Below are 11905 nucleotides of genomic sequence, written 5' to 3'. Positions count from 1 at the left end.
AATTTGGAAGCAGCCAGAAGACGACTGAGAGGAGAGAGCTCTCTGTCCTTCACCTTCCAACTGTGGTACCAGCCACAACCGTCTACTCCTTCCTACCTATCTGCAAGCCAGAGGGCCAAAACGAAGACGGGGATGTGAGCTTGAGGAAGTGCTCCCAGGCAGGTGCACTTACTCCATGTTGGCCTTTCCAGATACAGTGGCCACCCTTCTCTGGCTCAGGGCCCTGGGAAGGCTCTGGACAACTTCAATGGCTCCCTTGTTCCCCAGTTTCCAGTTGTTAACAGTGAGAGGCCCCAGCAGGAACCTGAAAGGACTGGTGTTTCTCTCCTTGCTCCTTCCCTCCTGGGTTGTCATGGTTCACATCCTTCAACAATGGCAGCAATCCTTTAACCCTTGCCTCCCTGTAGGCCCCACAGTGGGGAACTTCCATTCCATTCTGGTGGATTTTTTTTCATGAGCTCTCTCTCTGGAACCTTTGACTTTCTACATTCTAGGCAAACACCTCATTACTGAAGTTATATCTCCAGTACTGTTTTTTTTAGATGGGGAGGGGGGGTGGGGCTCCCTATGTAGCCCAGGCTAGCCTTAAACTCCCCTATCTTCCTGCCTCAGCCTCCCAAGTGCTGGGATTACTGCCATGTGCCACCAGACCTGGTTCCTCTTTATTGGTTTCTTAGGCAAATCCCACACCTTAAGAGTTCCTAAAAAAAAACAAAAAACAAAAACAAAAAAACTTCCCAATTTCAATGCAGTCTCCTGAGGAGACCCCCAAAGGACAGTCACCTGCAACCCTACACTATAGGCTGTTGCCATGCACTGCCACAGTAACCCAGCCTCTGCGGGTGCCAGCCTTTCTCACATGTGTATTTCTATCTCTGAGCTTCTCCATCACACCCTTGGTGACAGAGAAACTTCCTAAGGGTCCGCTCTGAACCAAATCAAGGGGAAAATCAGTCTGCAAGCCAGGCCCAGACTCCCAAACCAAACAGAAGCCCCATCAGGAGCTGTCAACTAAGACATGACCCACCCAGAGGAAAGGCAGGAAGGACACTGGCAACATGAACCTCAAAACCACACGTCTCAGCCTCTCGTTATATTTATTCTTCCTGCGTGTATATAGTTGGGAACGGAGTCGATATACAGCCACTTTACAGAAGCCTATGTGTTCTGGGCAGAGTGTGTGTAAATGTACCTCCTTCCCTCTATCAGGATATGTGAAGAAGTGGATTTCCTTTGTGCATGTAACTTGGCGTTGGAAGTTTGATGTTGCCTCATCCTGAGAAAAGTGTCCCCTAGGAGGCAGCAGTTGATTGTCTGCAAGGAGCTACAGGCATGTCCTCACTCACAGGGGAAGGACAAGGGCAGTGGGTAAGGGGAAACTGGGGTTTCCTACAGCAGTGATTTGCCTCAAAGAGGCCTCCTGGACCTGCTGGGTATAAAAGGCATGATGGGGACTCGGGCTACACTGTGACTTGTGTAAGAATGAGGAGTCTATCTTTAAGAAGAAATTCTCTCCGTCACACTGGCAATGTTTGCTGCAGTCTCAGCTAATCTGAGAGCATCTCGGGTATCTGTATAAGCAAAGTCAAGTACAGTGTATAGAAAGCAATTCGGAGTATATCACGTTCCCAGGACCCAGTCCCTTGCCACTGTAAGGGCTCCTGAGAGGAGGGCGTGAGACTGGGTACAGTCAGTCCTGGAAGTCTTCCTGGAGGCGGGGTATCCAAAGAAGGTGCGGAATGCAGAAGTCAGTCCAGACCCATAGAGTGGAGGCTCTGAGGAGCTGGAAGAATAATGCCAAGAGCCTTAATTATCTTTTTCCAGAAGCTGCCCCACCCCACCAAAACCCTCCACATCTGTCTCTTTGAGAAGGCCCATCATAGGGAGACAGGGCAAGAGGGTTTGCTATGGAAAGGGGCTCGGAGAAGCAGAGGTTCCCTTGGGTCTTTGTCCTTGGCTGGGATCCCCACCAGTCTGAGTGGCCGGAATGGAATGTTCCTGTAATGAAGAGCCTGCCCCTCCCCCGCTTCTCCGCATATGGAGCTCCCCAGGGCTGTTGCAGGAATTCCTGATATGGTGATGCTCCCCGAGAGCTGCGGTTCTCAACCTTCCTAATGCTGTGCCCCTTTAACATGGTGACCCCTCAACCATAAAAGTACTTTGTTACTTCAAAACTAACTTTGCTACTGTTATGAATTATAATGTAAATATCTGATATGCATCCCCCCAAGGGGTTGGGACCCACAGGTTGAGAACCTCTGCTCTAGTGGAAACCAAGGCTTTGCAGCGGCCCTCTGATGCTGCTGTTTGGCAGAGTGGTCCCATCATTCACGGAGCCCCAGTACTCGCCACTCAGTAAGGTGACTTCTTTCTTGGTAGGACCACTTCATTCATTCATTCATTCATTCATTCTTTTTTTTTTTTTTTTTTTTTTTTTTTTTTTTTTTGAGTTTCTCTGTGGAGCCCTGGCTGTCCTAGAACTGGCTCTTAGATCAGGCTGGCCTCAAACTCAGACATCCACCTGTCTCTGCATCCTGAATGCTGGGATTAGAGGTGTGTACTACCTCTGTCAGACTCAGTAGGACTTCTTATATCGAGAAGTTCGATCCTCTCTAGTGTCCTGACCTCCCTCAAAACTCAAGGGCTGGGGAGAGGGCTCAGAAGTTAAGAGCCTGTGCCACTCTTTTATAGAACCGAGATTCAGTTCCTAGAACCTATGTCAATCAGCCTACAAAAGCCTGTAACTTCACCTCTGGGGGCTCCAACACATCTGTCCTCCAACAGCACCTGCACACATACATACACATTATTTAAAATAAAAATAAACCCTTTTTTCTTCTTTTCTTTTGTTCTTTTTTTTTTTTAAGGCCAGGTGGTGGTGCACACCTTCAATCCAGCGCCTGTCTTGGCGTCTAAGCTCTCTGCTCCCTTGGCAACAAACACTCCTGCCCAAGTCTCCAGGGAGGGGAGACACCCAGAGGCAAGCCTCAGCTCCACATGTAGCCCTGAACATCTTTGGCCCACCCTTGCCATAAGCTAGGTATGCTGAATCAGCTTGACTCAACCCCAGAACCCAGACAACTGGCAAGGGTGTGTCCAGTCCTGGGTGGGGGGAGCAGGCACAAGACACACTTTGCCACCCCTCCAGTACTTTATACTTCCATTCCTGGGACCTGACCCCTTAAAAGTGAGAACCCAGAAATCCCTCAAACAACACTGTCATTAGCCCACTGAACTACAGGTATAGAATTACAATCTATATCTTTAAGGAAGCCATTTTGCCCACCTCAGCAGACATGGAAAGAATTAGAGCCTTGCTTTGAGGAATTTGAAAGAATGTGAACAGAAAATGGGTATAGAATGCCTAGCATGGTGCCTGGCATAAGGGAGTTAGTCAATCTAGAGCTCAGAGCTAAGGGCTTGCTTTCCTCATGACGACTGGTCAGGGCGTAGTCAAAGGAGGAATGGAGGAAGAATTGGGCTGGGGATTTCCCAGCTATCCTACTTCCTCCTCCCTGCCTGGAGTCTCCTCTGCTGCTGAGACGTCAGAGCACCCAGGCCACTGCCCACTGAAGGTCTGGATCACTTTAGCCTGGACGAGTGACTTCAGCCTAATCTCTAGGAGGCCACCTTGGTCGTCAGGTGGTGGCAGGACCTGTTGCTGTCACCAGTGGGACAAATCCATGAGTGCAGAACTGCCTCAGGTGGGAGTCTCATCCAAGCATATCTTTCCTACTAGAGTCTCTCCTGTGCCTCTTCTGGAGTTGCACACCCAGGGATGATGGATACAGTTCAGGATCCTAGCCCAGCCAAGCTGGAAGCCAGCACTGAAATCACTCCTTTATTCATGGGCCCAGGGGACCGACACCACTGCTTCTTCTGCAGACTCATTTGTTTGGTTGGTTGTTTGAGTCTGGTTTGAGTTTCTCTATGTAGCCCTGGCTATCCTGGAACTCATTCTGTAGACCCAGCTGGCCTCAAGATCCACCTGCTTTTGCCTCTGCCTCTCGAGTGCCAGGATTAGGGGCCTGTGCCACCACTTCCTGATTATTCTGCAGACTCTCATATCCCAAAGTCTTTGAAAGCCCCAGAACCACAGACAAGAGTGACTGAGGACTGGGTCACCTAGCACTGAACCTGTTCCAGGTTCCGCTCCCAATTCTCACGAAGAAGCTCTACACTGCCCTCTGGTGGCACTGCTAAGCTGTTGGGCCCAGTCAAAGAGAGCAAAGGAGCTTGTTCCTCTCCTATCTCTTAACCGGATTCACTGCTTGACATAGTGTCCTCAATGCACCAAGGGTCCCTGACCTTGCTCCAGCTGCAAGCTAGGGTCCATCAAGAAAGTTTTCAGCCAGAGCAACACAACACAGTGAGGCCCTGTTTTTTTTTTTTTTTCCCCCAAGAAGTCACGTGGGAAGAGTGTTTTCTGCTCAGGGATAGAGGACTATTAGCCAAATGCTACAACATAACTTGCAGATGCTGGGGGTGTAGCTCAATTGGTAGAGTGCTTGCCCAGCATGCACCAGGCCCTGGGTCCAATACTAGCACTACATAAGCACAACATGGTGAGGTGTGCACCTGAAATCCCATCACTTTGGAGGTAGAGGCAAGACATCACTGTTCACGGTTGGGACCAGACAGGTAGTTCAGCAGTAACAGTGCCTGCTGCCAGGCCTGACCACTTGAGCTCAAGCTTTGGCACTCCCTTGGTGGAAAAGAAAATGTATTCCTGCAAGTTTTCCTCTGACCTTGACACATCAATGTGGCACTTGCCTGCTCCACCCCCAACACACACACATGCACACACACTCCTGTATACATACAAATAATGAATGTTTTTAAAAGGTTCAAGGTCATTCTCAGCTATAAATGGAGGTTAAGGCAAGCCTCTCTCAAAAAAAAAAAAAAAAAAAATTAAAATAATCTGAGCCCCAGTTAGGTTTCCTGGGATGGAGACACCCAGGGAGCTACCTGGAAGAGACCTGGAAGGCAAACCCTTAAAGGCAAAGACCCTCTGCTGCCTGTTTGCTCCTGAAACCCCTGGAGTAAGTGGTGATTGGTGATTAGTTAGAAGAGAATGGAACAGACACGGGAACTCCATACAGGATCCTAGGAGGGCCAGGCAGGGTCAGAAGCTGACTTTTTGTTGGTTGAGAAGGTTGGTGGCCTGAGGTTCAAGTCACTGAGCTGTGTGCCCTGGCTCAGACTCTTTTTTTGGCAAGGGAGCAGCTTGGCATCTGGAAGGGGAGGGAGGATCCAGAACTGCCTGTACCCCCACTTACCCACCCATCCGTCTCCAGCAGGTATCATCTCTAACTCTTCATGTGTCCACCCACACTACTTTTGAATCAGGTCAAAGCTGGTTACAATAAATCCCAGAGAAAATCCTAACTGTGATGACAGAAAGCACTCTATGCCATTAGCTAAAAGCTCCTTCAGATCAAGGGCCCCATCCCTGCAAACCAGAAAGCAGTGGGTCCTGGCAGCAGCCCAGCTGCCTGCAGCCAGAACTCCAGCTGTCACCTCCAGAAAGTCCTGTGTTCTCTGGCCCTCAGAACTCCAAAATAACCTGAGGGACTTCAATAAGTCCTCTGGGGAGGCCAGAATATACCAGAGTCCCCACTACCCCTGGGCTATGTATGGCTTTCTCAGAAGTTCTGAGATTTCCAGGTAAGACTTTAGGAAGGTCTTCTGAAACCTCAGCAGTAAGTTACCTGTGGAAGGGAAGGACTGATAGGACAGGTTCATCTGAGGGGACAGGTTCATCTGAGGACCCCTGCCTATCACAATATACCTCACTCACAGGATGACAGCATCCGAGTGACTCTGACATCCTCCTCCTCCTTCTCTCCCTTCTCTGGCAAGAGGGACAACACTATTCAGAGATGTAAGGAACCTGATCCAGAGAAGGGTCACTGTAGCCAGGGTCCAGAGGTCAGCTCTCCCTAATTGGAACATGATAAAAAGGATACACACAGGCCTAGGACCAGGCTCCCCTCCCCTCCCCTCCCCTTCACCTCACCCTCTCTCTCTCTGCCATGTGACCTTGAGAAATCCTTTTTCCAGTTTGTAAACCAAGAACTTTAACTTAACTCCTGTCTCCTTAACAGAGGCTGAGCCCATCTCTGGGTGTGATTTAAATGAGTAAAAGGTTGACTTACAGTGGGAAAAGGAATCCTAGACCCTGTTTTAGCTTCCCCACAACCCTCCTTAGAGGTGGGTATACCCACTTTCCACTGATGAGTGAGGCTGCAGCCAGGTCACTCACAGCCAAGTAGGGACAGAGGAATAGAGGCCTGAAGGGCACCTGGTCAGGAAGAAGTAGTTGGCATTTCTAGTCTGGCCCTTTAAGACCCCCCCCCCTTTCTGGAAGTTGATGCCACGCCTGCTCCCTGGGGGGGGGGGGGGGGGTTAAAGAGTGTCACCTGGTTCCATCCCTGGCAGAGCTATCTTAGAGATGCTTTGGGGAGGGCTGCTAGCTGAGCAGGTGACAAACACCTCATTCTGAATATCTCCATCGGGCTGTAAACAGGTAACAAAGTGATTAGGAGTATGGGAAACACTGTTCCCAAGAAACAGAGAGGCCTAAGTACGATGGGGGTGGGGGTGGGGGGAGACAAGCCTCCAATCTCTCTGGGTTTCTGACTCCTCCAATGGGAGTCACAGACTCAGAGGAGGAGAATCCAGTCATACAGCCCTGAGCCAGCCCTCCTCCATCCTGGAACTTTATTCCTCTCATCACAAGGGATGCAGCTGGGGCTATGGAGAAACTTTGAGGGCAGGGCTTTTACAGTCCCAGGGGACCAGGAGAGACCACACAAGCACAGGTGAGAGAGCAGATGTTGCAATAATGCAGCAAGCTCTAGCTTGCTTAAAGTTTGCCACCAAATCCCTCCGGAAGCCAAACACCCTCCACTAGTTCAGCTCTATAAGGGGACTTGGCGCTGCCATCTAACCCGCTATGAAAGAAGCCACGGGAAAAAAACCGCGCGACTCTATTAGGGTCCCACAGATGCCCAGACATGGGAGATCCCGGATCCTACACCCCTTGACACAGACACACGCTATACCCCAGAAAACACCAGTCAACAACACCGCACCTCAGTGTCACTTTCAGGGCCCCCATGGACCCCCGCTGTCTCCTCCGCGTAGATGACGCCGTCCATCTAGCCAGCACCTGGATCCGTCGGTCTGTCCTCCCGCACCTGGAGACTGCCTGTCCCGGGAGGCCAGGGGTCCGGGTCTGGGGTGCTGAGGTCAGCGCTGGGGGGAGGCGGGGCCGCGGGGCGGGCTGCGGCGGAAGGGCGAGTCCGGCTCAGGACCCTGGCCGCGCCGCAGCCGCCCTGCGCCCCAGGGCACGCAGCTCCCCAGGCCGAGCGCGGACGCCAGCAGCGCGGGGGGACGACCCCGGCGACCGCGGCGCGCACCCTTCTTGAGACGCGACCCGTGCGCAGCCAGGTAGAGCTCGGCCTGGGCCACGCCGCCGCTCAGGCGGCTCAGGCTCTCGGCGCGATGCGCCAGGCGCAGCTCGGCAGCCAAGAAGACTCGGTGCAGCTGCAGCACCCGGCTCTCCAGCTCCGACACCAGGCGCCGGCGGCCCTCCACTTCTAGCAGTCGCCGCCGGGCTTCGGCCAGCTCCAGCGCGCGGCCCCCTGCCCCTGCCGCCGCGCCCGCGCCCCCGATCCCCGCCGGGCCCGCGCCCCCAGTCCCCCCACTAGCACCCTGGCGCCAGCGCTGCAGCTCCTGCCCTTCCACGGGTGTCTCGGCCGCCTCGGGTAACGGCGGTGACTGAGTGGGGGTCGAAGTCGAGGTCGGCGATGGGGGAGGGGGTTGGAGGGACGGCAGGGCCTCCCGGGGTGGCGGCGGGGGCGACCCCGGTTCTGCCGTCCCTTCCTGGGCCCCTGGGCCGCAGGCGCTGATGCGGCAGCCCGGCATCCCCCGCCCCGCGGCGGCCCAGGGCTGTTGGTGCGTGGGGAGGAGAGAAGCTGGGCACGAGACTAGTGAGAGGCGGCCGCAGAGCCCACACCCAGGCCGCACGCACCGCCCAGCATCTTATAGCACATGGGGCGGAGCGATGGCAGCACAGCCAATCCGAGACTTGCATGTCCCTTGCGAATCTGCCCTGCCTCCAGCCAGGGAGCGTGTCCCCAAGTGCTTCAAGTTCCCTGTCCTTCTCCCAGATAGGCTCTATTTGGGCATCACCCCAAGTTTTGGGTGGATAAGTGACTTTCCTCGCCTGGAGTCACCTCAGTAAACTTCGATGGTAATGCTTAAAAGTCATACATTTCAGTCTCCACCCAGAAGAGGTTTTTGGCTGGGCGTCACCTCTACTCCCCTGCCCGACCCGCGTGACAGTGAGAGCCTAGCATAGAACTTAGCGCTCCGAGTCTCCTAGGCCACAAGGTTCGCTAGGACGCCCTCCCAGCCCATGTCTTTGGGTTTGTGGTCTGGTTAAGGCAGATGAATGACGGGTGTCCACGGGAAGATGGGCATATGACTGGATTTCTCGCACACCAGGAGGCACTTAGCTTGCAAACCGAACACCACAGCCGCTGCTTCTGGTCCGTTCCGCCAACCTTCGTGGGGCCCTTAGAGAACCCCAAAATGTGCAAAATTATTTTCCAGCTTCAACTCTGCCTGTGTGTGCATCTGCTAGTACACAAGACACCTCCCGATACGATACCCTTTACATGAAGAGGGAAAGAAACTCAGAAGGAGCCTCAGTGCCCGGCTCTCAAGGTCAAACTGTAGGATAGTGGCTGAGTCTGAACGGAAATGAACAAACAAGTTCAACCATTCATCAGAGCCCTTTGAGATGCGTGGATTCCTCCAATTCCCAAATCCCTCCATATCTAGGATTTTAACCGTCCTAGCTCTGCCCACTTTCCCCTCAGCACAAGTAACCCTTCTGTTCCCCTTCCAAATACTGGCCTAGACACCGAGGGCTTTACCTCTGATTGGATCTATTTGAAAGTGGGGGTGGGGGTCTCAGTGGGAGAGGACAAGGTCCCCCCCCCCCCGCAGGAAGCAAGCTCCGAACCCCATTGGGAAGGACTGCAGCAGGTCCCCAGGTTTCAAAGTATCTGCCAAAGGTGTGGACAGCACCCCGAGTGTCAAAAAACATGAAGAGGAGTCTGGCTAGTGGGGAGAGGAAGGCCTCAGTCTCCCCAACTGAGGTGGGGTTCACCAGCCTCTAAATGTTTACAGGTGCCTTTTGATTAAGTGACAGGAACTCTAGGCATGACAGCAAATCTCTACAGAAGCAGAGAAGAGGGACAGCCAGGGCCCTGTCTTGAGAAAAAAGAAAAAGAAAGAGAGGAAAAGAAAAAGAAAGAAAGAAAGAAAGAAAGAAAGAAAGAAAGAAAGGAAGGAAGAAAGGAAGAAAGGAAGAAGGAAAGAAAGAAAAAAGGGAAGTATGTATGTGGGGAAATCCTACCAACCGTTGGTTAGATCCAGAGAACCTGTCAGACGTGGGTTCCAAATCCTTCCAGAGACTTTGGACATTGGTCTCTCTAAGAGGGTGATCAAAGTGTTTTTACTAGGGGCTGGAAGTGTGCCTCAGTAGACACGCTGGGTTCAATCCCCAGCACCAGATAAAAACAGAAACAACTAGGCAGCTATGATGGCTCATGCCTGTTGTTCAGCATGGGAGAGGCACAAGAGGATGAAGACAGCAGGGTCATCCTCAGCCAGACAGCAAGCACCGGTCCAGCCTGGGCTACACGAGATCTGTCTCAGAATTCAAATAACTAAGTAATAAGTGCTCACTGAATGCAGCCATGTTCTCTGCCCCTTCACATCGTCCCTTAGACGTGGAGGCAGCAGGCTTTTCTTCCCAATAGGAAACTAATCCCCCTCAAAGTCACTTAACTGAGCTGCGCGCAGTGGCTCACAGCTGTAACCCCAGTGTTCAGGACGTTTAGGCAATAAGGAGGCGGTGGGTCAGAGGCCAGTCTCTGACCCTGTAGTGAGAGACCCTGTCTCAAAAAGATGAAGGGCAGAGTCAGCCAGAGGGCTTGTCAGCTAAAAGTACACACAGCACGAGCCTGACAATGTGATTTCGGTTCCCAGAACTCATGGTGGGAAAACAAAAAGAGAACCAACTCCTGAAAGCTCCCTGTGTCACACACACACACACACACACACCAATACCACTCTCTCTCTCACACACACACTCATACACAGACATGCAACAATAATAACAAATAACAACTTATAAACATTTTTTAAGACAGGATATTACTATGTAACCTTGGCTAACCTGGAACTGACTTTGTAGACCAGACTGGCCTTGAATTTACAGAGATTCACCTGCCTCTGTCTCTCAAGTACTGGGATTAAAGGCAGTTCCTATTCCATCAGGCATTCAATATTTTTTGTTGTCTTCTGTGTATACATGTATAGGCTATACTATATATGTGCACTATATAATATATATACATATATATTTGTTTTTTCATTGTTAATAAAGTCTCCCTTCTATACTAGCTTTCCTTATTAATGGAATCTTTTGACATTTAATAGAGTGTTTTAGTCTAAAAGCACGTGTGTGTGTGTGTGTGTGTGTGTGTGTGTGTGTGTGTGATAGAACTTGGGGCATTGTGCACACCAGGCAAGAGTTCCACCACAGATCTATACCCCGACCTAATAAACACTTGCTTGAATTGAAGCAGGCATCGTCATCTGCATGGAGACATCCCCTCTTGCCCTCCTTCATTCATTTTCTTTCCCTCACTGCTGGGATGACTGATGGGAGGGGAGGTCCATCCATTAACAGGATAAGCCCTGCCCATGGTGACCTCAGGGGGCAGAGCACAGAGACAAGTGATCAGACAGGCAGTTCAGTACCGTTTGTACCTGCATGGGAGAAACACAGAGGCTGCAGGAACATATTGCCCAGTGAGGCCAGCTGGAGAAGATGAGGTACAGGAAGTGGTATTTCAACTGAGAACAGCAGGATGAGTCAATATGAATAATACAGAGATGGGCAGATTCAGGGCAGGAGTACCGTGCAGGAGACCAGGGGATGGCTGGCAACTGCCTGTTTTTCTGTTATCTTGTGTGACTTCACACTTCCAGGAGTGGACAAATCAACCACCTGTTAGTACACCACTAGCCCAAGAACCTGAGCACTTTGAAGAAGGAAGCTGGGGACTGAAGGTGTGGCTAAGCCGGAAGAGTACTTGCCTCTCATGTCTAAGGTCCTGGGTTAGATTCCAGGAATCTTAAGCAGGGATGGTGGCACAAGCTTAGAATCCCAGCATTCAGGAGATCTCACCATGCTACGCTGGTGGCCTGGAACTTACTATGTAGGACAGCAGGCTTGAACTCAGAGATCTGCCTGCCTCTGCCTCCCTAGTGCTGGGATTAAAGGTGTGCATCACCATGCCCAACATGACAAAATGTACTTTTAATTTTCTTTTAAAGCAGTAAGAGGTGAAGTGTGTGTGTGTGTGTGTGTGTATGTGTCTGTGCGTGTGTGTGTGTGTGTGTGTATGTGTCTGTGCGTGTGTGTGTGTGTGTGTGTGCTCACGTGCTTATGTGTGTGTTACTGGCCTTATTGGAAGTCAGAGGACAGTTTGTGAAAATCAATACTCTCCTTCCACAGGTGGCTCTCAGGGATTTAACCCTGGTCTTCAGACTTTTTAACAAGTGCTTTGGCCCCCATGACACTTTGCTAGACTCTTTTTTTTTTTTTTTTTTCTTTTTTTTTGAGACAGGGTTTCTCTGTGTAGCCATGGCTGTCCTGGAACTCACTCTGTAGACCAGGCTGGCCTCAAACTCAGAAATCCGCCTGCCTCTGCCTCCCAAGTGCTGGGACTAAAGGCGTGCGTCACCACTGCCTGGCCTGCTGGACTCTTTTTGTCACATTGAGACAGGGTCTCATTAACCCAGCCTGCTTTTA

The 11905-nt window shown here is 51.5% G+C and overlaps 1 protein-coding gene across 3 annotated transcripts; it reads right to left on the bottom strand.

Moving 5' to 3' along the window:
* Positions 1 to 1080: 1080 nt before the first annotated feature.
* On the bottom strand, positions 1081 to 8041 carry Trnp1 (TMF1 regulated nuclear protein 1). Of its 3 annotated transcripts, XM_076934031.1 has the most exons (4): positions 7101 to 8041; positions 6426 to 6522; positions 5795 to 5945; positions 1081 to 1783 (listed from the first exon to the last, which is right to left on the bottom strand). In XM_076934031.1, exon 1 carries the CDS (start codon positions 7933 to 7935, stop codon positions 7258 to 7260), a length of 678 nt encoding a protein of 225 aa, XP_076790146.1. In that variant the 5' UTR covers positions 7936 to 8041; the 3' UTR covers positions 1081 to 1783; positions 5795 to 5945; positions 6426 to 6522; positions 7101 to 7257. The 3 variants fall into 3 exon arrangements, with proteins under 3 accessions (XP_076790146.1, XP_076790144.1, XP_034358415.1); XM_076934029.1 differs by having other exon boundaries at positions 5795 to 6522; XM_034502524.2 differs by lacking the exons at positions 5795 to 5945; positions 6426 to 6522 and having other exon boundaries at positions 7101 to 8040.
* Positions 8042 to 11905: the final 3864 nt, after the last annotated feature.

This window comes from Arvicanthis niloticus, chromosome 5, assembly GCF_011762505.2.
Source record: "Arvicanthis niloticus isolate mArvNil1 chromosome 5, mArvNil1.pat.X, whole genome shotgun sequence".
Taxonomy (NCBI): Eukaryota; Metazoa; Chordata; class Mammalia; order Rodentia; family Muridae; genus Arvicanthis; species Arvicanthis niloticus.
Note: the sequence above shows the minus strand (reverse complement) of the source record. Positions and strands in the feature narration are given on the sequence as shown.

Excerpts from the sequence above, each read along its gene's own strand:
- Trnp1 (XM_076934029.1), bottom strand. The coding sequence starts at position 7,935 with ATGCCGGGCTGCCGCATCAGCGCCTGCGGCCCAGGGGCCCAGGAAGGG.